This window comes from Suricata suricatta, chromosome 14, assembly GCF_006229205.1.
Source record: "Suricata suricatta isolate VVHF042 chromosome 14, meerkat_22Aug2017_6uvM2_HiC, whole genome shotgun sequence".
In the NCBI taxonomy this organism is placed as follows: Eukaryota; Metazoa; Chordata; class Mammalia; order Carnivora; family Herpestidae; genus Suricata; species Suricata suricatta.
In genome coordinates this window covers 73,768,204-73,789,922 of record NC_043713.1, presented here as the reverse complement: position 1 = coordinate 73,789,922, position 21,719 = coordinate 73,768,204, and the positions used below count along the sequence as shown (strand labels likewise).

The following is a 21,719-nucleotide window of genomic DNA, read 5'->3' as shown; positions in this document are numbered from 1 at the left end:
TGAGAAACGCATGGCAGAGAAACTTTTGGATTAACTCTTATGGCTGATAAATACTATCCTTAAATGCTCATTTTATAAAAAGATGCTGTCGAATGTTCTAGACCTTGGGCCTTGGGAGGTGATGATGAATGAATGTTTAGAACTTTATTGAAACTTTCTATGGCTGTAAAGCCGATTACAAAGTTGAGCTAATGAGAAACTTGCTGGGGTATGGGCTATCCACCCCCCCCTTTCCTGCCTTGTTCCAAAAGGACACTTAAAAGATTAAAAGTGGTTTTAAAAAGGAAAATGAAAGTTTCTGAGCAGCAGCCCTCCATGTGATTCTAATAAAGTCTTTGCAGGAATTTAAACGTGTAAGCCTGCTGTGCTGTGCTTTAACTAGCTGTGCTTAGAAACCCCATTAACAATTAAATGGGAATTGAGGCTTTCATTAAAAGACCCAATTAAAGCTGTGGATAAGTAACTTTCATTAAAGGTTTCCTGCTCTCAGTTTTAAGACTTAAGTCTTTTCTGTGAAGAAAAGCAAATATAGCAGACTTGGCTTTTATAGGTGTAAAGGAAATATGCCAGAGGCTGAAACAACCCAACACTCCTCTTCGGAAGTTGCAAGGAAGGTCTTGGCTTTCTAGTTTTCCCTGTGTTACTTTCAATGTTCATGTGAAGTAAGGCTTTTTGTTTTACTTTGGATCTGTGAGGTGCAATTAGGATTTCTGAGCAGCTGAGCTGTTGCTGACACACAAGGGGAGGACAGAGTTGAGAGGACTCCATCTTACAACATTAGGTTGTATCTTTGGGAGATGATGATTCTCAGAATTTGGGGTTCGTAGTGAAATTGAGCTTTGTTAGGACTGGGAAAGTTTCAGAGGCAAGCAATTGTTTTGCCTGTTTATTATGGTAGTTAAAATGGGAGAATTTCCCCCCTGCTTGTTGCAGGAAAGAAGAGATTGTATAGAACAGTGGGTTTTGATTTAGATTTGTATTTGTATAAACAGACTGAAGATGTTCCCATAATATGTTTTTCTCTTTGGTGACCTGGCTGTATTTCAGTTTGAAGCCTCTAAAGCTGTATCAATCTTGTTCAGTTAGCCCGACTTCCAAACAGTCTTCCAGCAGTAGATCCCAGAGCTGATTTAGTCCACAAATAGCTGGACATTGGGGGTGGGGGTGTTCTAATTTGATCAGGCCCGTATCTATTGCCTGAAAGTGGCAGCTTTCAACATTTTATATTTTAAATGTTTATTTTGAGAGAGAGGGTGCAGGGGAGGGGCAGAGAGAGAATCCCAAGCAGGCTTTGGGCTGTCAGCACATAGCCCGATGCAGGGCTTGATCCCATGAATGGAAAGATGATGGCCCAAGCTGAAATCAAGAGTCAGATGCTTAACTGAGCCACCCAGGTACCCCTAGGTTTTTGATTCAGATGTGAGAAAACCACTTTGCCAGGGAAATAGAACTGGTTTATGAAATTCCTTACAGTGTCTGCTGCTTGTTAATTCTAATTTCAAAGGCCAAAGGGTCCCAGCTGGCAGAGAAAATGTAAGTTAAAAGTTTTTCTAAGGGTTAGCACTTTATCAATGCTCTTTTGCTGTTCTTTGAAATAGTTGTATATAGATAGCTGTGTCTGTGTCTGAAAGCTGTTTTTTTCTTTTTAATGTTAGAGGCTGTGGGTGTGTGAGTGGGGAAGGGACAGAGAGAGAGAGAGAGAGAGAGAGAGAGAGAGAGGGAGGGAGGGAGGGAGGGAGAGAGAGAATCGCAAACAGGCTCCATGCTGTCAGCTCGGAATCCAGCACAGGGCCTGATCTCAGGTCATGTCAGATCATGACCTGAGCTGAAATGCTTAACTGACTGCCACCCAGGCGCCCCTGAAGGCTTTTCAATGACAAGGCAAGATCTTGTGAGTGAAGGCACGTAAATGACCCCTACTGGGTCAGACCAAGAGACGGCATATATCTGAAGGCTTCTGAAATAGCCTTGAACTAAGTTAACCACAATAAACATATGGCCAGCCAAGTCACAGGTTGCTTTCTGCAAGTTCTTACTAAAGCCTCTTTTTAAAATTTTTTTAATGTTTTTTATTTATTTTTGAGAGAGAGAGACAGCGTGAGCAGGGGAGGGTCAGAGAGAGAAGGAGACACAGAATCTGAAGCAGGCTCCAGGCTCTGAGCTAGCTGTCAGCACAGAGCCCGACGCGGGGCTCAAACCCACGAACCATGAGATCATGACCTGAGCCGAAGCTGGATACTTAACGGACTGAGCCACCCATGCACCCCAACTAAAGCCCCTTAAAAACCATAAGCTGCATTCACTTCAAAATATTTATGGTCTCATTTTAACATAAAATAATGGACTGTACTGAGGAGACCAGTGCTCTGCCCAGCTCTGCCCCTTAGTGGGGGGGCGGGGTGGAAGGAGTAGGCTAGGTAGTTTTCAAACTCTCATACTTTTTTTGGCTATAAAAGCCTTGAAATGTATTTTGATAAAGAAGCTCTCGAGGGGCACCTGGGTGGCTCAGTCAATCAGGTGTCTGACTCTTGATTTTGGCTCAGGTCATGATCTCATGGTTGTGAGATGGAGTCCCATGTTGGGGTCCATGCCAGGAGTGGAGCCTGGTGGGATTCTCTCCCTCAGCTCCTCCCCTTCCTGCTCACCAGCTTGTGCACGCATGTGCACTCTTGCTCTCTCTCAAAAAGAAAAAAAGCTCTCCAAAAAAACCCCACAAAAAGCAGGAGTTTGCTGGTACATTTATTCTTTCAATAGGATTTGTTATTTTCTTCATGACAGGCACTGAGGATACAATGGTGGTTTTTGGTAGAAGAGGATAGAGTGAGTGATGACTATTTTCCTCACCGGCCCCTCTCCAAGAAGAAATAACAAATACCACACAAATTGTAAACACCTTTAGTGGTTCAATTCATAATTCTAGTTGTGATTGTTAGCCCTCTGGCTTGGGCCTGGGTTTTTGGCCCCAGACTTAGTCCTAGGCTGGAAGGCTGACCCAGGTACAGCTAGGACATTTTTTGGTTCAAATCGTCATTGAGTTCAAATGATTCATTATCCCTCTGGAAGGTAGTACCAGCAGAGAAGCTACCAATGCTACCAGACTTCCAAAATGAGAAGTAGTGCTGGTTTTACCTCAACCACACACTGCACAGCCAGGAAAAAACTAGCAGGAGTTGAGCACAAAATCTAGACCAAATACCTCTGGGAGAAGACCTGAAGCAGCTCCTATTGAAAGCTGCAACACAGTGACAGGAATCTGGTTCTTCACTTTGAGATTGGTCACATCGGAACATGAGTCCATGGCACACTCCTTAAGAGGAGACGTTCTTCACTAGCCAGGTTAGCCTTTACTTCCCGGCTTTCAATGGGGTGTGACTGGTTCGCACTCCAGAACGGTACAGGAGTCACAGCTTGAAGCCAGAATGAATGGCCACGATACCTGACGTGAGACTTTCATAAGTCACCTTCTCAAAACCCGCATCCTCTATCATCTCTTTGAACTCCTCCTGAAACAAAGAAAGATATAGCAAGGATCACCTGGATTTAAACTCTAGGGCCTTTGTTGTAAAATAATGGTTTTGTACCTGAGGTGGGAACTGTCGGATACTCTCTACAAGGTATTGGTAGGACTTCCAATCTCCTGCGATGACTTCTCCCAGAACAGGAATGACCTGGAAGCTATAGAGATCATAAAGCCTAAACAAAAGGACAAAAGACTAAGATTAGAACATGACCCCTGATAAGAAGCAAGAAGTTTTAGGGCTGGAGTCATAAATCCAAATGCCTTGTAGGTGTCTGTACCTGAAATAAGTGATGTGGGCCAGGTACAAGGGCAATAGGGAGTAGTGAGGATGTGGTGACAAGGTATAGTTAGGACGTAGCATAAAAGAGAAGGCACAGGGTGCCTGGGTTGGCTCAGTTGGTCAAGTATGACTTTGGCTCAGGTCATGATCTTGTGGGTTCATGGGTTCTAGCCCTATGTCAGGCTCTCTGCTATCAGGATGGAGCCCACTTTGGATCCTCTGTCCCCCCTCCCCCTGCCCTTCCTCCACTTGCACTCTCTCTCAGTCTCTCTCAAATAAACTTAATACTACTCAGCTCTGACTACTACCATGTGGGAATAGGTGCTTTATTCAGTGTTGCCAGATATTTGATTTCTCAAGTGAAGCTGGAAATTCAGGTTTCATGTAAAAGTTCCTGATTTTTAATATGACTAGCTAAGTCAATTTCTTAAAATGTTATGAGACAAACAAAATATATCTGTGGGCCAACTTGAGCCCTTGAAACTCTTCTGGTTTGGGTGTTGTCATTCAGAACTGGCTGACCTCTGAGGTGGCACCGTGTCCCCTAGGGACGCTGTACTGTGACGTTCATGCTTCTCGCTTCCTGGCTATTTTCTCTCCATTTGGGGATGGGAAAGCCTTGGCTAGACAATGAAAATACAGCCCCGTTGACAGTGCCAACCTGGATATGAGGGGATTGTTCACTTGGCTAAACTCCAGACAGAGAAACCGTCCTCCTGGCTTCAGGACTCGATGGGCTTCCTGGAGTGCCTGCGCAAGGCAAAGAACAAGAGAACATACTCCTCAGCAGAACTCACTCAGTTCCATGAGACCAAGACAGTTTTAACTTTGGTGGGCATTATAAAAGGTAGCACTTCCCATAGTTCCCTTGTGCATTCTCAGCTGGAGACCTGTAGTAGCCGAGATAACACTAAGCTATTCTAAATTTTATAGGCACGAAGAGAAGGTTACTTGGAGCATTCAGATTGATACAACCACATGGTGGCCAATTTCACAATTATTTATTAAAAGCTTATTTCAGGGGTGCCTGAGTGGCTCAGTCGGTTGGGTTTCTGACTTCAGCTCAGGTCAGGATCTCACGGTTCATGGGTTCGAGCCCCGCATCAGGCTCTGTGCTGGCAGCTCAGATAGCCTGGAACCTGCTTTCGGATTCTGTGTCTCCCTCTCTCTCTGACCCTCCCCTGCTCACATTTCTCTCTCTCTCTCTCGTAAAAATAAATAAAAACATTAAAAAAAATTTTAAGCTTCAGGATTTTTTCCTTTATTTTTAAATGTTTGTTTATTTTTGAGAGGGAGAGAAAGTATAATTAGGGGAGGGGCAGAAAGAGAGGGAGACACAGAATCTGAAGCAGGCTCCAGGCTCTGAGCTTTCAGCACAGAGCGCAACATGGGGCTCAAACTCACAGACCTTGAGATCATGACTTGAGCCAAAGTCAGATGCTGAACTGACTGAATCACCCAGATGCCCCTTTTTGCTTTATTTTTAAAAGTAAACTCTTGGGGTACCTGGGTGGCTCAGTTGGTTCAGCGTCCTACTTCAGCTCAGGTCGTGATCTCACAGTTTGTGGGTTTGAGTCCCGTATTGGGCATGTTACTGTCAGCACAGAGCCTGCTTTGGATCCTCTGTACCCCCGCCCCCACCCTTACTCTGCTGTGCTCTGTCTCAAAAATAAACATTAAAAAAGTAAAGTAAACCCTGTCCAATGTGGGGTTCAAACTGACAACCCGAGATCAAGGGTTGCATGCTCTACCAACAGAGCTAGCCAGGCACCCCACAATTACTTATTTAAATCACAGTGGCTAGCCTCTTTGATCTAGCAATTTTACTTCAAGAAACCTATCTTATAGAAATGCATCTATTGGGATATGCATAAAATGTTTATTTTATTTTATTTTTTTAATTTTTTTTTTAATTTATTTTTAATACAGAGAGAGACAGAGCATGAGAGGGGGAGGGGCAGAGAGAGAAGGAGACACAGAACTGGAAGCAGGCTCCAGGCTCTGAGCAAGCTGTTAGCACAGAGCCTGACGCAGGGCTCGAACCCATGAACGTGAGATCTGACCTGAGCCGAAGCCGGAGGCTTAACCGACTGAGCCACCCAGGCACCCCAAAATGTTTATTTTTGAGAGAGAGAGAGCGTATGTGTGAGCAGGGGGTAGGGAGTGGGGAGAGGGACACAAGTGGGGAACAAGCGCAATGCAGGGCTTGAACTCCCAAACCGCAAGATCACGACCTGAGCTAAAGTAGGACATTCAACTGACTGAACCTCCCAGGCACCCTTCCAAGATATATATTTAAGGGGAGGAAAGCAATGTGCAAAATGTTTCATATGCTAATATTTAAGAAAAACACATTTACACAAGAAATTGGTGATTGTCTGGAGGGAGAGGATGCACTGAATGGTAGGACACAAGGACGGGAGGCATACTTTCATTGATACACCTCTCTGTACTTTGAACCTATTTAAACAAAACTTTTTAAATTAAAAGAAATAACAAACTGGCTACATACACAAGCATATCATAAAATCCAAGCTGAAGTGTACCATAAAGACGTCCCACCAAGGTGGCTGGGTGGCTCAATCAGTTAGGAGTCCAACTTCTGCTCAGGTCATGATCTTATGTTCATAAGTTTAAAGCCCACATTGGGCTCCGTGCTGACAGCTTAGAGCCTGTAACCTGCTTCGGATTCTGTGTCTCCCTCTCTCTCCGCCTCTCCCCTGCTCACACTCTGACGCTCTCTCTCTCTCAGAAATAAACATTTAAAAAAAAATCCCACCGAAAGCAGAGGAACCAGGTAACTGGAGCCCCCCTCCCCCATTATAGAACCAAAACGTGGTGCCTTGCTTATTGTCTTCAAATGCTTTAGGATACATAGAATGTTGAAGTAGAAATAAAGAAGAACTGGGCCGCCTGGGTAGCTCAGTCGGTTAAGTGTCTGACTTCAGGTCATGATCTCACAAGTCATGAGTTCAAGCCCCACATTGGGCTTTGTGCTGACAGCTCAGAGCCTGGAGCCTGCCTCGGATTCTGTGTCTCTGTCTCTCTCCGTCCCTCCCCCACTCATGCTCTGTTTCTCTCTGTCTTAATAATAAATAAACGTAAAAAAATTTTTAAAAAGAAATCAAGAAGAACTGCATCAGGAGACGCCTGGCTGGCTCAGTGAGTGGAGCGTGAGACTCTTGATCTTGAGGTTCTTAGTTTGAGCCCCATGTTGGGTGCAGAAATTACTTAAAAATAGGGGCATGTGGGTTGCTCAATCAGGTAAGCATCTGACTTCCACTCAGCTCATGATCTCAGGATTTGTGGGTTCGAGCCCCACATTGGGCTCTGTGCTGGCAGTATAGAGCCTGGTGGGATTCTCTCTCTCTCTCTCTCTCTCTGCCCCCCTCCCTCTCAAAATAAATTAAAAAAATAACTACTTAAAACTAAAATCTTAAAAAACAAAAACCAAAAAAACCCAGAACTGCATCAGATTCCAAGCTGAATGTTCCCCTTCTCCTTATAGAGCAACTTATTACTCTAACTACCTTCTGCCAAAATAGTGTTTGACTGCCTTCTTCTGTGTCGGCCTTGGAAATGCCTCTGATCTGCAAACTCACAGGGTCAGACAACTTCACAAATGAGAGGAATCAGATGAAATGCCAGAGTGGGACCGACAGCTGAAAGACGTGAATACCAACCCAAGCAACAAAGGCTTCTATGGGGATCTGCTCTGCGGTCTTGGTCTTTTTCAAATTTGTGACTAGAAAAATTGGCAAATTTCAAGGATTAAAGCCCCTAAGCCTGAAATGGTCATTCTACTCAAGAGCTGGGTCAAGTGAAGAATCTCTCCCTCCTTCCTCCTTTTCCGTGGGCCCATTTCGGGAGATCTAATACCGTGAGAGTCACTCAAGCTGAGGATGTAATCATTCATACCTGATCAATGTGTGTAACATTCCGGATCCCAAAGGCAACAGTGTAAACATCAAACTTATCATCATCAAAGGGTAGTTCTTCAGCATCTCCCAATACCCAAGCAAGTCCTGAAAGAGAACATCATTTCTGCTCTTGGTCTGGATAGCTGTCTCTTCTTCACCCAGTGAACTGTCAAACCTGAGGAGGGCATCACAGGAACCCCCCAATTTGTAGCCAGCCAGGCAGAAGTACAGGCAACCTGGACACCCCCTTGGTGGCTCACTTCTGAACTGGGGGGAGTCTTATAGTATTGAGCCTCTAAATCTGTGGAATCTGAGACTAACTCTGGAAGTCAGTGTCACAACTGAAATGAATCACTGGACACCTGGTTGGTGTGGGAGAACTGGAGAACCGTTGGTGCTGGGCGAATACCATCCACACCTGCCTTCATCACTGGGTTTCTGGCCACTGTCTTCAAGGTGTCCTGTCCCCTTGAGGATTTGATTTCTTGAAGTCAGCAGGAAGTTCCTTCCCCAAGGGTCTCAGAGTAGAACCTGATGAATACTTAGTTATGCCCACCCTCCAGCAACTTTTACCAACTAAATGTTTTGTGTCAAGTACCGTGGTTAAGATCCCAGGTCCTGAGGTTAGACTGCCTAGGTTCTAATTCCAGCTTCACCATTTATCAGCCATACAATCTTGAATAAATTACTTTGTCTCAGTTTCCTCATCTGTAAGGTAGAGTTAAGAGTATCAGCGGGTCATCAGGAGTATTCTAAGTATAGCACTTAGCCTGGTTATATTGGTTCTATTGGAGAATCAAAGTGTCTAGCCCCAAGTCTGGTCACAAATTCAGAAAACACCCAAGGAGCCACATAAAAGGGTGGCTATGTCCTCCAAGGATACTGATTCAGCTATAAAATGCAATATAGAAAGAAAGCTCTATAGAGGAAGTAAAATGAAAATAACCTTCCTAGAAAGCAAACTAGCAGTATTTAACAAACAAATAAAATAAAATAAAGATAAAATAAGCATGCCCTTTGACCCAGCTATTGATATTTATGAGGACGTTGATGACATCATCATCATCATCATCATCATCATCATCATCATCATAGCAACTGCTCTGAGCCTTTGATGGAAGGGTCTCTATTACCACTTTATACACATTAATCTTATCACATTCTCATATCAGCTCCATGGGATAGCACTTATTATCATCCTCATGTTTTAGGTGAGTAAAGCTGAGTACCAGAACGGTTAAAGCAGCTTATCCAACGTCACACAGATGGACTGGAACTAGGTTGTTTTATCCCCGAGCCTGCATTACCAAAAGCTATGGTATATTACCTCCTACTCTAAGGTAGTTTTTATTCTCTCCATTTATTAAAAAAATTTTTTAATGTTTTTCAATTTATTTTTGAGAGAGAGAGAGACAGTGCGAGCAGGGGAGGGTCAGAGAGAGAGAGAGATACAGAATCTGAAGCAGGTTCCAGGCTCTGAGCTATCTGTCAGCACAGAGCCCGACATGGGGCTTGAGCCCATGAACCGTGAGATCTGACCTGAGCCAAAGCCAGATACTTAACCAACTGAGCCACCCAGGTGCCCCTATTCTCTCCATTTAGAAAAATGTTTTAATGTTTGCTTATTTTAGAGAGAGACAGAGACAGAGCATGAGCGGGGAAGGAACAGAGAGAGGAGATGCAGAATCCGAAGCAGGCTCCAGGCTCTGAGCTATCAGCACAGAGCTCAACGTGGTGCTTGAACTCAGGAACAGAGAGATTGTGACCTGAGCTGGAGTTAGCTGCTTAACTGACTGAGCCACCAAGGCACCCCTATTCTTTCCATTTTAGAGAGAAAGTAATTGAAATATAGAGAGTTTAAACACTTGTCCACCATTATACAGAAGGTAAAAAAATTAACAAATGCATGCAAAAATTTATAAATACAGATGTATAAATACAATGCTGTGCTATGTGCAAAAACACTAGAAAAAAAGAAAGATCAATTGGTTATTGGTTATGTAAATTAGTTATGTGAATTCTTCATGATTCACATCCATACAGGAGAATATTATAAATAATGACTTTAAGGAATTTTTAGTGACATGGAAAAATCTCATGATTCAATGCTGAATTAGGGCAGGATACTAAATTTATATATATAGGAAGGCTTTGATTTCACAAAAAGGAAATGAGAATGATTTGCAATTAGAGGTAATATTTACTTTCTTCTTAGTACTTTTCCAAAATCCAAAAGTTCTCTCAAATAAATCACTTGTATAACTGATCAAATAATCAGAGCTTCCATTTGGGGAGGAAGTGCTCCACATAAAATATGAATAAAACAACAGCACTACACATAAATATGCCTTTCACATTGACTTTTACTATTACAAAATAAAATCTCGGCTCCTCCTTAGTTTCAACTCTTTTAGCATGATAGTTTTTACAAATACATCATTATCGGAGACTGACAAAGCCAGGAGGAAAGATGAGGAAAGCTGTCTCTGCAGCACTTGGTAATTCCTATGCCGGTGGATTTGTCTTGGCAGCTGGGAGAGGGGGAAGGGCAAGCTATGCTATGGAAGAGATGATTCCAGAAACGGAACCCTGCCTATCATTTCTAGTTTTATCCTCCATTCTTTATGGCTAAGCACCAAAGGGAAGGGAAACACGTTTTTCAGTGGGAGTAAGGAAACATAATGCTTTTGTCTAAAAACACTAGGGACTGTCTGCTTTCTGATCAGCGTTGACGGTTAACAAAAGAGCCCTTCATCTTGCAGGCCAAGTGGGTTGTGGCTCGTCTGGGCAGCTGCTCTGGGGGTGGGCAGAGGAGGAGAAGGAAGAATTGAACTAAAATAACCATAGACCCTCCTGGTGGGGGAGGGGAAGGCCAGGAACGCTGATGTTGACCTGAGGGACTTTATTTTCTTTGTCCTGTCCCAGTGCCTCACACAGTGGCTGCCTGCAGTGCTTGGCCAGCTGGGAAGAGGGCAGTGCAGCAGCTGTGACTAGTGGGCTAAACAGTGGTGCGGTGCAGCTGCCAGAGCCTTACTTCCACTTGGAAACAACTGGGGGAAAGTATTTTAAAACCTGAAAACAAACAGAAAGCGAAATATGAAGCCTACATTTTTAAGCCAGGGCACAAACTGCCCACTTTCAGGTTGCAATGGGTTCCCAGAGAAGTGCAGTCACTCTCATATCTGCTGCTGTTTCTTTAACTGTTTCTGCGTGTTTCTTTAACTCTATCAGATGGGCCCTCTGGAAAACAGATGCTGATAAGATAATTTGAAAAAAGAAAGAAACATGCTGAGATGATGGAGGAGTGCAAAAGGTGTTTGTGTTGCAGGGGGAGTGTAGGGGAGAACACCTAGGGAAGAGGAAGCCACACTGAGCAGGGCAAGCCTATAGACCTCAGTGCAGATCTGATAAAGCCTTGGCCAAGCCAATAGGGAGCTCTGGAGCCGTGTCAGGAAAGAGCGTAACTTGGAGGCTGAGGCAGAGCCTAACAGTTGTAAGAGCTGGAGGCTGTCAGCTGCTCGCACTCTTTGTGTCTGAAGCAAGTTTCTGCTTTAGGGGCAGAGCACCTTCTCAGCTACCACGTCTGTCAATCTCTCCGAGGGCTGATGGGATATGGGCTGGCTCAAAAACAGGGCACTGGGGTCGGCAGCGAGTTGCTGGGAATTGAAAGCAAAACTTCTGTCTGAGGGCCTGAGAGGTAAGATCAGAAGATTCAACTCCAAATTGGGATCTGCCTATTTAAAAGTCATGTGACTCCAGTAAGACACTACAGCTCTTTGGGCTTTGGTTATCTGCTCAGTCACATGGGGCTGATAATCTAACTCCCTGGGTTTCTGAAATAACGTGCACAAATTATACAAACGATGATTTCATGCAAATCATCGATTCCTGCCTATCTATACATTTTTGAAAGCTGAAAACTAAAGCATGTGAACATTTTATATATCTCATTTCATAAACATACAAACATGGGGCGCCTGGGTGACTCCGTCCGTTAAGTGTCTAACTTCGCCTCAGGTCATGATCTCCTGGCTTGTGGGTTCCAGCCAGGCGTTGGGCTATGCTGACAGCTCAGAGCTTGGAGCTTACTTTAGTTTCTGTGGCTCCCTTTCTGCCCCTCCTCTGCTCTGCTCTGTCTCTCAAAAATAAATAAATATTAAAAAAAAAACCACACAGATATTTCTGCCGTGTCTACTTTCTGTAGGGCTGACTTACCAGCTTTGTATCCTTGAGCGTGGGCTTTCTGCTTTCCGATCTTTAGCATCTCCTTGTTGATATCACAGACCACAACCCGGGAACCGCCCAAGGGGTCCTCTTCATTTTGGTACTTTTTGGCAATTTCCTCCCAGGATAAATTTTGGTGGGCCCGTAACTGCCTCTTCTGCTTTCCCTTATGCTGTGCCTGAACATAATTAAGGAACCGGAATGCAATGTCACCTGTGGGAAGCCAACAGGAGGAAAGATGCAAACACAAATACATACAAAACCCCAGCATTTCCAAAACCCAAACAGAGAAACAAAGGTACAGGATTTGAAGAGTGTACAAAAATTGAAGTTTTTCTTCCTTTATATAGTTAACTAAAAAAAAAACTAACATCAGTTTTCAAAAACTTAAAATATATATATATATATGTTTAAAGCTTATTTATTTAATTTTGAGAGAGAAAGAGCAAGCACAAACAGGGGCGGGGGAGAGAGAGAGGATCCCAAGTAGGCTCCGTGCTGCCAGTGCAGAGCCCGACATGGGGCTCGAACCCATGAACTGCAAGACCTTGACTTGAACAGGAACCAAGAGTTAGGTGGATGCTTAACCAACTGAGCCACCCAGGTATCCCTTCTAATGTATTTTTAAAGATTTTATTCTATTTTTCAATGTTCATTTTATTTATTTTGAGAGAGAGCACATGTACACGTGGTGGAGAAGGGGCAGAGAGGGAGAGAGAGAATCCCAGATAGGTTCCATGCTGTCAGCGAAGAGCTCAGTGTGTCCATCTTACAAACCATGAGATCATGACCTGGGCTGAAATCAAGAGCCAGACACTCGGGGCACCTGGTGACTCAGCCGCTTGAACATCCAACTCTTGATTTTGGCTCAAGTCATGATCCCAGGGTTGTGAGATCGAGCTGAGTCGGGTTCTATGCTGAGCGTGGAGCCTTAGGATTCTTTCTCTCTCTCTCTCTCTCTCTCTGCCCCTCCCCTGCTTGTGCTCTCTCACTCTCTCCAAAATAAAAGTTTAAGGAAAAAGAAGGGTTGCAATGTTCTATCAGCTGAACCAGCCAGGTTCCCTGTTAGTTTTTTGTTTGTTTGTTTGTTTTGTTTGGGTTCCCTGTTAATTTCTAATATTCTTAAAAACATTTTAGGGTGCCTGGATGGCTCACTTGGTTGAGCATCCAACTCTTAATTTTAGCTCAGGTCTTGATCTCAGCATTGTGAGTTCAAGCCCCACACTGGGTTCCACACTGGGCGTGGAGCCTACTTAAAAAAAAACAAACACCTTAAAAAAAATAGCATAAATCATGCATAAACACATTTTCACTATAAAAGACTCAATTAAATATTTAGAATAAAACATAAAAGTCCCATTCTTTGTCCATACCCTCTCCAGACGTAACCAGTGTTAAGTGCTGAGTGTGAAGCCCTGCTGGTCTCTGACTAATAACTGTTAGGGAAGCGACATAAGGGTATAATTCCCAGCAATGGTTCCTGTCCTACCACTTCCCACGCCCTGTTCAGCTCCCAGACACCATCCTTCCCGACTCTGTCAGCTGTTCCTTCTGTCGACTCCAGCTCTTTACTTACCACATTTGTAATGATATCTCACCCCTCATCTCTGGTTGCCTCCATCTTCCCAATATATTCGTATCACATTTCATAGTTCCTCATAGATTCCTTTGTAAACTAGAGTAGCAGACTAATTAATATTTCATTTCTATGTCATCAACCACAGATGGTACCTCTTGAATCCCTTCAACCTTCTATTGTATGAGCTTTAATGCTGTCATGACTGATAACGTTTGTTCTACCTCTATAATTACATCTTCTCTGCTTTGCTGGTTAGAGTCTACAAGCTGAAAATCAAAAGTGTCCGTTATCGTGACCAGGTAAATACTGGTTGGGCCAAAACAGGGCTTTCTAGGTCCCATTTCCTTTGTTATAATATTGTCTTTATTTTCCTTACACTATTTGCAAGAAATGTATCCTAAGTTTTTCCAGTCTCTCCAATGAATTAGGTATTCTCTGGTCACTTTTCTATATATTTAAGTACTTGAAACACCTTAAAACCTACATAAGGATCATATTCTACACAGAGTTATACAACTTGTTTTCCTTCTCTTCCCACTGAATATGTCCTTGAGAACTTTCCACCAGTACTTATAGCATTCATTTAAATAGCTACATAATATTTTGTAGAAGGGATGTGTCTTAATTTAAAACAATTTCTTTACTGAGGCAGAAATAGGTTACTTCCAATTTTTCACTACTACTAAAAATGATGCAGTGAGCATATTTGTAGCTATATATTTTTAAAATGTCTTTTTTAATATATGGGATTACCTTCTAATTACATTTTCTAAATGGGCAGTTGCCAGCATGCTGTAAAGCTACAGGATAAAGCCACAGATGTAGGCAGCTCTGCCTGAACCCTTTCTGTGGCTGTATCTTTGTGCAAGGTTTTTTTTTTTTGTTTTTTTTAGACTACATATATAGAATTGGAATTCTAGATTTCTTAAAAAGTTTTATTTCTTTTTGGGAGAGAGAGAGTGTAAGCATAGGAGCAGGGGAGGGGCAGAGAGAGAGGGAGAGAATCCCAAGTAGGCTCCGCACTGTCATTGTGGAACCTGATGAGGAGTTGGATCCCATGAACCTCGAGATCATGACCTGAGCTGAATCACAAGTTGGTACTTAACCAACTGAGCCACCCAGGCACCCCTGAAGATTCTAGATTTTAATAGAATCTGTTAAATTGTCTTCCACGGAACAAGGTGTCTTACTGCTTTCTGAGCTTCCATTGAGAGGACCATACCAACAAAGCCAGACATAAACATGTTTCACACATGGAGACTGTTCAGTAATTTGTTATTCTATGTTATTGTATTGGTATAGATTATGATATTATTACATTGTATGACACATTATTCTAATATAATTTAACATGTACATTAACCATTTGATAACATCACCAAGATGCATTTTAGAAACCCATGACCTTTACACCCCAAATGCCTAGAGTGCACCGAGTAACAAAGGACCATGTATAAACAATTGAGCTTTTGGGGCACGCACTGTCGAATGTCCCCTCTCTGTAAAGAGACTTTCTGGGGCACCTGGATGGTTCAGTCGGTTGGGCGTCTGACTTCGGCTCAGGTCATGGTCTCTCGGCTCGTGAGTTCAAGCCCTGCATCATGCTCTGTGCTGTCAGCTCAGAGCCTGGAGCTGCTTTGGATTCTGTGTCTCCCTCTCTGCCCCTCACTGTTCGGACTCTGTATCTCTCTCTCTCAAAAATAAATAAACATGAAACAACAACAAAAATAGAGCTTTCCTACAATTCTTTCTAATCTTATATTCTAATAAACTTTTACCTGCTTCTCAAACAAAACAAAACACAATTGAGCTTTTGATTTCTGATATAATAGGGGATTGAGTAGATAAGGTTGTCTAGAGAGCTTATGGAATATTATAAAGGGGATCTCCCCAAAGAAAGAGGGAAAGTGGATTAATGGTTAAACAGAAAATAAAATGGTCTGGGCACCTGGGTGGCTCAGTTGGTTAAGCGTCCAACTTCAGCTTAGGTCATGATCTCACAGCTCATGAGATCAAGCCCACATCGGGCTCTGTGCTGACAGCTCACAGCTTGGAGCCTGGAGTCTGCTTTGGATCTGGTGTCTCCCTCTCTCTGCCATTTCCCCTGCTTGTGCTCTTCTCTCTTTCTCAAAAATAAATAAAAAAAAAATTTTTTTTAAGAAAAAAGAAAAGAAAATGGTCAAGTAGAGGGTGAGGTGTCACTGGAGGAAAAAGTAATCTATTTACTTTGTGACCCTGTGCATCTTAGAAAAATGATAAGCAAAAAGCTGATATTTTGTGCTTTTGAGTGACATGTAGTTAAACCTTTCTTAGAAGTATATTGATTTTTGGGGTGCCTGGGCAGCTCAGTCTGTTAAGCATCCAACTCTTGATCTAGGCTCAGGTCATGATCTCATAGTCTTGTGAGTTCAAGCCTCATATCAGGCTCTGTGCTGACAGCATGGAGCCTGCCTGGTATTCTCTCTTTCCCCTCTCTCTCTGCCCCTCCTTCTCCTCAAAAGAAATAAACATTAAAACTATTTAAAAAAAGAAGTATATTGATTTTCAATTACCATCTTCAGCCTAATGGTAGGTAAGCTAGATCGTTCCAACGAGAAACACTAACTTCTATAAAATAATGCTCAGTGATACTCAGGGATTCTCAACTGGACATTACCTGTGCCTCCAGCAACATCGAGCAGCTGGGTTCCAGGAAATGGGCGCATCTTCCAGAGCAGCAAATCCTTCCAGATACGGTGGATCCCAAGACTCATCATATCATTCATCACATCATACTTCTTGGCCACACTTTCAAACACATGATAGACTGGCATAGGAGAAACACAACACAACACAATTAATTGTGCTATTAACAAGATTATCTTGGTGAAATCCTAAATGAGAGAGGATGAAGCTTTTCTTCCCTGAAGTTGTCTGTCTTTGTCAGGTGAAGTTAAGTAATAATGCTTGATGCCCAAATCTACTTATTTTTGAGATTGCAAGTGGAAGCAAAGAGAGGGAGACAGAAGATCTGAAGTAGGCTCTGCACTGACAGCACTGAGCCCAATGTGGGGCTCAAACTCTCAAAACTGTGAGATCATGATGAGCCGAAGTCGAACACTCAACGACCTGAGCCACCCAGGTGCCTCCCTCAATCTACTCCTTAAGTCTTTTTAAAAAGGCTTAAATTACTCAATGTAAGAAACCAACCTCTTTTCTACTGTCTTAGTTACCTTTATCTAGGACCAGGACCCCATAATAATGCCACACAACTACTTGGTACTAAATAGGTTTCCATTTCTTAGAGAATGGGGGGTATGAAATTTTTCTAATGCTTATTATAATAGAAACACAACAAAACTGTTAGAAAGACATAGCAATAGATGGGAAGGCCTCAGCTCATATCTGCTGGGATCACAGAGAAAAACCTCAGGCCCAATTTAGGGCCAAGCCACACCGCAGAGGGCCCTCATAAATCTCCTCACAAATCTAATAGGATCAAGGGTGAATGTGGAATCTGAGCTAACTGGAAAAGGAATTTACTACCCAAGACACTTCTTTGTTTTGTTTTGTTTTGTTTTTTATTTATTTTTGAGAGAGAGAGAGAGAAACACAGCATGAGCAGGGGACGGTCAGAGAGAGAGGGAGACACAGAATCTGAAGCAGGCTCCAGGCTCTGAGCTGTCAGCACAGAGCCCGACGCGGGGCTCGAGCCCATAAACTGTGAGATCATGACCTGAGCCGAAGTCAGATGCTCAACCGACTGAGCCACCCAGGCGCCCCACCAAGACACTTTAAAACATAGCCTACATTTAACTGCTTTACACCTGTTTCTCTGTCCATAAGATGAAAAACTCAGTGCCAGCTCCCCATCACCCTGCCATAAGGCTGAATTAGGGAATGGAGAGATGCTTTGAGTTTCAGATGAAATGGGCTGCATAGATCCAAACCACCACTGTCCTCTGCTGAATCAGCAGACTACAGAGTCCCTCCTTTAACACAATCTTGAATGCCTTTCTCAACCCCAGGCTCTCCAAACTTGCTTTTTTCTTTTGAACATCTTTTGGCGTATTGAGGGACTCTAAGGCTCAACCCACTGTGTATAAGCAGTTTTTGCTTTGCATGGTTCTCATATACATGAGTTTCAGTTATGGTGGCTTAGTTAAATAACATCAGCCTTCCCCCCCCCCCCCCCCCCCCCCCCCCCCCCCCCCCCCCCCCCCCGCCCCACCACTGCTGCAACATCATTCAGTTCCAATGGTTTATCAATGGTAATTGCATAAAGTACAAACTCCGCTGATAGTTCTTCAGTTCCTAAGTCAATCTGTAAATAACAGACCTGTCATGATCAGTAACCAATGCGGTTGCTAGGTCACTGCACACCAGTCATGCAGTTCACACACAGACAGCAAAGCATATAGTTGTTACCTCCCTATCTCTCAGTTGTAATACATGCGGCATTTTGTAAAACTAGATAGTTCAAAGAGGAGATTGGCCAATGAAAATGAAAGCACCGCAAAGAAATGAAAAGTGGTAATACTGGAAGTGAAATGTCCATGGGCTTGCAGGAGAAACAGCTGACTCCGCTGATACAAACTTTGTGAAGATGAACTTAGGAATGTAAATGAGGATGTGGTTATGACAAAAAGGTTGAAGATGTCCCAGAGGAAATGATGCCAGTGAAAAATCTCACAGTAAAGGAATTCCTGGAGATACTTCATGAAAAGTGAAAAAATTGAAAGTAAAAGGAAAAAATGTTACAAGATGATTGAAACTTAGAAAGGAGTATAGCAATTTGCCAAGGCATAGAGAAGCTTCCCTATTGTAAATTATATGACCAGAAGGTAGCAAACACTGTTCAAACTACTCTTCATACATTTTTTCTTATGAAGGAATAAAACTTAATGCTTCTAATTCTTTTTATTAGAACTTTAACTCAAAAAAAAAAGAAACTTAAGATTTGAAAATTCTGACTACATTAAATAATTTTTAATGTTACATTTTTATAATTTGTAATGTTTATTTATTTTTGAGAGAGTGAGACAGAGGGTAAGCTGTCCTCACAGAGCCTGACATGGGGCTCAAGCTCACAAACTGTGAGATCATGATGGAAGCCAAAGTTGGACGCTCAACCAACTAAGCTGCCAAGGTGTCTTTACATTAAATAAATTAAAATTAAACCTAATCTTGGGGCACTTGGCTGGCTCAGTCAGTAGAGCTTGAAATCACAAACTGATCTCAGGGTTGTGAGTTCAAGCCCCAGGCTGGGAATGGGGCCTACTTAAAAAAAATATAAACAAATAAATAAATTAAATTAAATTAATTTAAACCTAATTTCAAATTATAACGTGCTAAATAAATACTGACTTTACTATTTGTTTCATTGGCCCTATACCTTAATAACTAACAGTGAGAGAGTTTTTGATGTTCAATAATCTTTTTTAAAATAAGCTCTATGCCCAGTGTGGGGCTTGGACTCACTACCCTGAGATTGAGAGTCACATGCTCAACCAACTGAGCCAGCCAGGTGCCCCTGACGTTCAATAATTTTTAAAGGTCATGGAACAATTGCAATTGTTCTCATTGATAATTAAGATCATTGTACATGATTTCAGTGTGCATAAATGGTCCTACCATACTGTGCCAAAGGAAGACTGCCTGTTCTTCAATGCTGGCTCTCAGTGTGGGAGATCTATATTTAGCTCAGTGGGTAACTTCTTTCTTGCTTGTCATTGTGTGAGATGTTGTTTATATGTTGTAAAGTACAATACAGAGGTTAGGCATTATTATCATTTTGAAAGCAACCCATCTGAATTCAACTCACCTGAATTCAAACCCCCAATTTTGCCACTTATTAGCAGAATTTTGGGCAACTGACTTAATATCTCTGTTTCAACAGTTTCTTCATCTATAATATCAGGCTATTAATCCCTACCTCATAAGGCTGTACTTATAAGCATTAATGTAAAGTATGTAAAAATGTTTGAAGTCCTTAATACAAGTCTACTGTTGTTTTACTTGGCTCCTCTTATTTCACAAGCAGTTATCAAACTCGTGCATTTTAATGTGCATCAAGCACTAAGAATATAGATATGAAAAAGCCACTCTCCTAGCTTTCTGGGGATTCACAGTTCTATGAAATAAATGTTAACTTAAAATAATATTCAAAGAGGTAGAGTAGAGCTATGTATTTATATTTAGTAAGGCAGAAGTGAGAGGTAAGACAACATAGTAGTCTTTAAAAGGATAGGACATTCCATTGTTAATTCTTTCTCTTTATTTCTTTGGTGACAAAAGGCCAAGTGAAGGAAACTCTCAGAGCTTCACCATACCCTTCTGTAAAATGGGCATAATACCTTCTCCATTAAAAGTGGTACAGCTGGAGTTTTAAAACAGTTCTTTTCCTTTCCCATGCCTATACCATAATGGACACAAAGAAACTGCTCAACCATACGTAACCGTTATTGAGCAGTTACAAGTGTCAGGCTTGTTCAAAATACTTGAATGTATGAGGTAATCTAATCCTCATTGTAACTTCAAGAGAAAGGTTACTATCATGCCTACTTGTAAAACTTGGAAGCTGAGGCCCAGAGAAGTTAGTTTCCTTCTTACTTTCTAGAAAAAATGGTCCATCCCGTTAGCAAGAGTTGAAAAACATGAGCTGTGCGGTCACTCCAAACTGAGTCAAATACTGACCACTATGTTAAAGTGGGCATGTTCTTGTTTAATCTTTAAGTCTCAATTTCCTCATGTGTAACTTGGGGATAACAATACCCATCGTCGGGAGGTTGAAATGAGAAGTGGAAATAATATCTGAATGGTGCCTGGCACATCGTAAATATCCAATTGATGGGATTTAGTGATAATTACTGTGTTCAATAAGAGGAGGCATCTAAGCTTTGAGAAGTCAGGCTGAAATGACTCCTTGGAGGTCAGGACAGCACAGGCTACGCCATCCGAGTTAACAGGACTTAAAATCAACTCCTAGCTGAGCAGAAGAAACTAGATCGCAGATAGGTCCCTCCATCCGCCCTCTCGCCCTTTTCACCTTTGCCCCCCTTCTCTTCCTCCGACACAGTCTCAAACCCGAAGTGTGTTTCCGTTGCCTGCTTCTTTTGGGATAATTGCCGCGCACCCAGCTGGCCCCCAGCCCAGGCGCTGCGAAGCCCGGGGAGCTCGTAGCACCGCATCACCCACGACCACCTACGACCGCAGTAGCTCCATAGAACACAGCTCCTGTGGGCCGCCATCTTGGCAGTAGGATGAGAGCTGCCGCACAGTACGTCGTGCGGCATCACTAGAGGGCCGACGGCGGCCTGTAGGAGACAGAAATAATCGAATGCGTCCTAAAATCTTCTGCTGGAGAGCTATGCGTGACCTCTGGGATCCAGAGGCTACTAGTCTTTGAGCACCCGAAAATCCTTCTCTCTCTTGCCACATTGAATACAGAATTGATCAGAAGTGAAGGGACCTTAGGAAAACCCCCAATCACGTCTCAGCGGCTATGTCTCTGAATCTTGTCAACCAACAGTGTGAGTACTAACTCACAAGATAGCCAGTAACTCTTGTTTTCTGATGCAGAAGGAGAAAAATGAGATACGGTGTGGTTGCAAGGCAAATTACAAGGTCAATTGCCTCAAACTTTGATGTGCCTAACAATCACCTCGTTTGATGTTTAAAATGCAGATTCCTGGCCCCCCCCCCCCCCAATACCAGAGATTTTGTATCTGTAAATCTGGGATGGGTATTGGGAATGTTTATTGAACAGACTTCTCGGATGATTCTTTTTTTTTTTAATTTTTAAAAAATCCTTATTTATTTTTTAGAGAGAGAGAGAGCATGAGCAGGGGAGGGTCAGAGAGAGAGGGAGACACAGAATCTGAAGCAGGCTCCAGGCTCTGAGCTAGCTGTCAGCACAGAGCCCTATGCAGGGCTCAAATCCACAGACCATGAGATCATGACCTGGGACAAAGTTGAACGCTTAACCAACTGAACCACCCAGGCGCACCCTGATGATTCTGATGCAAGGAATTCTTAGACCATTCTTGAGAAACATATGCTCCACTACTCTGAAAAGTAAACATAGGAAAGGCTGTTCTTTGGTCTTTCCATTTTATGAACTTAAAAAGTTCATAAATGGGAAGGAAAGCTCTGGTGGCTAGCAAGTCAGACACAATCACCACTCACCCTCCCTCTTCTGCTGTCACAAAGCTACAC

The 21,719-nt window shown here is 42.7% G+C and overlaps 1 protein-coding gene across 1 annotated transcript; it reads right to left on the bottom strand.

Annotated features, from left to right (window-relative positions):
• Positions 1–2,721: 2,721 nt before the first annotated feature.
• Positions 2,722–20,774, bottom strand: COQ5 (coenzyme Q5, methyltransferase). Its single transcript, XM_029922763.1, has 7 exons — positions 20,551–20,774; positions 16,180–16,329; positions 11,936–12,157; positions 7,719–7,825; positions 4,462–4,550; positions 3,582–3,693; positions 2,722–3,503 (listed from the first exon to the last, which is right to left on the bottom strand). Exons 1-7 carry the CDS (start codon positions 20,750–20,752, stop codon positions 3,402–3,404), a joined length of 984 nt encoding a protein of 327 aa, XP_029778623.1. The 5' UTR covers positions 20,753–20,774; the 3' UTR covers positions 2,722–3,401.
• Between the last annotated feature and the right edge of the window lie 945 nt (positions 20,775–21,719).

What these genes read in the sequence shown, in the direction of transcription:
- COQ5 (XM_029922763.1), bottom strand. Translation starts at nt 20,752, where the DNA reads ATGGCGGCCCACAGGAGCTGTGTTCTATGGAGCTACTGCGGTCGTAGG. An exon ending in GGAAGAGAAGGGGGGCAAAG is followed by an intron (nt 16,330 to 20,550) that starts GTGAAAAGGGCG and finishes CTCCTATGCCAG; the next exon opens with TCTATCATGTGTTTGAAAGT. An exon ending in CGCTCAAGGATACAAAGCTG is followed by an intron (nt 7,826 to 11,935) that starts GTAAGTCAGCCC and finishes GTTCTCTTTCAG; the next exon opens with GACTTGCTTGGGTATTGGGA.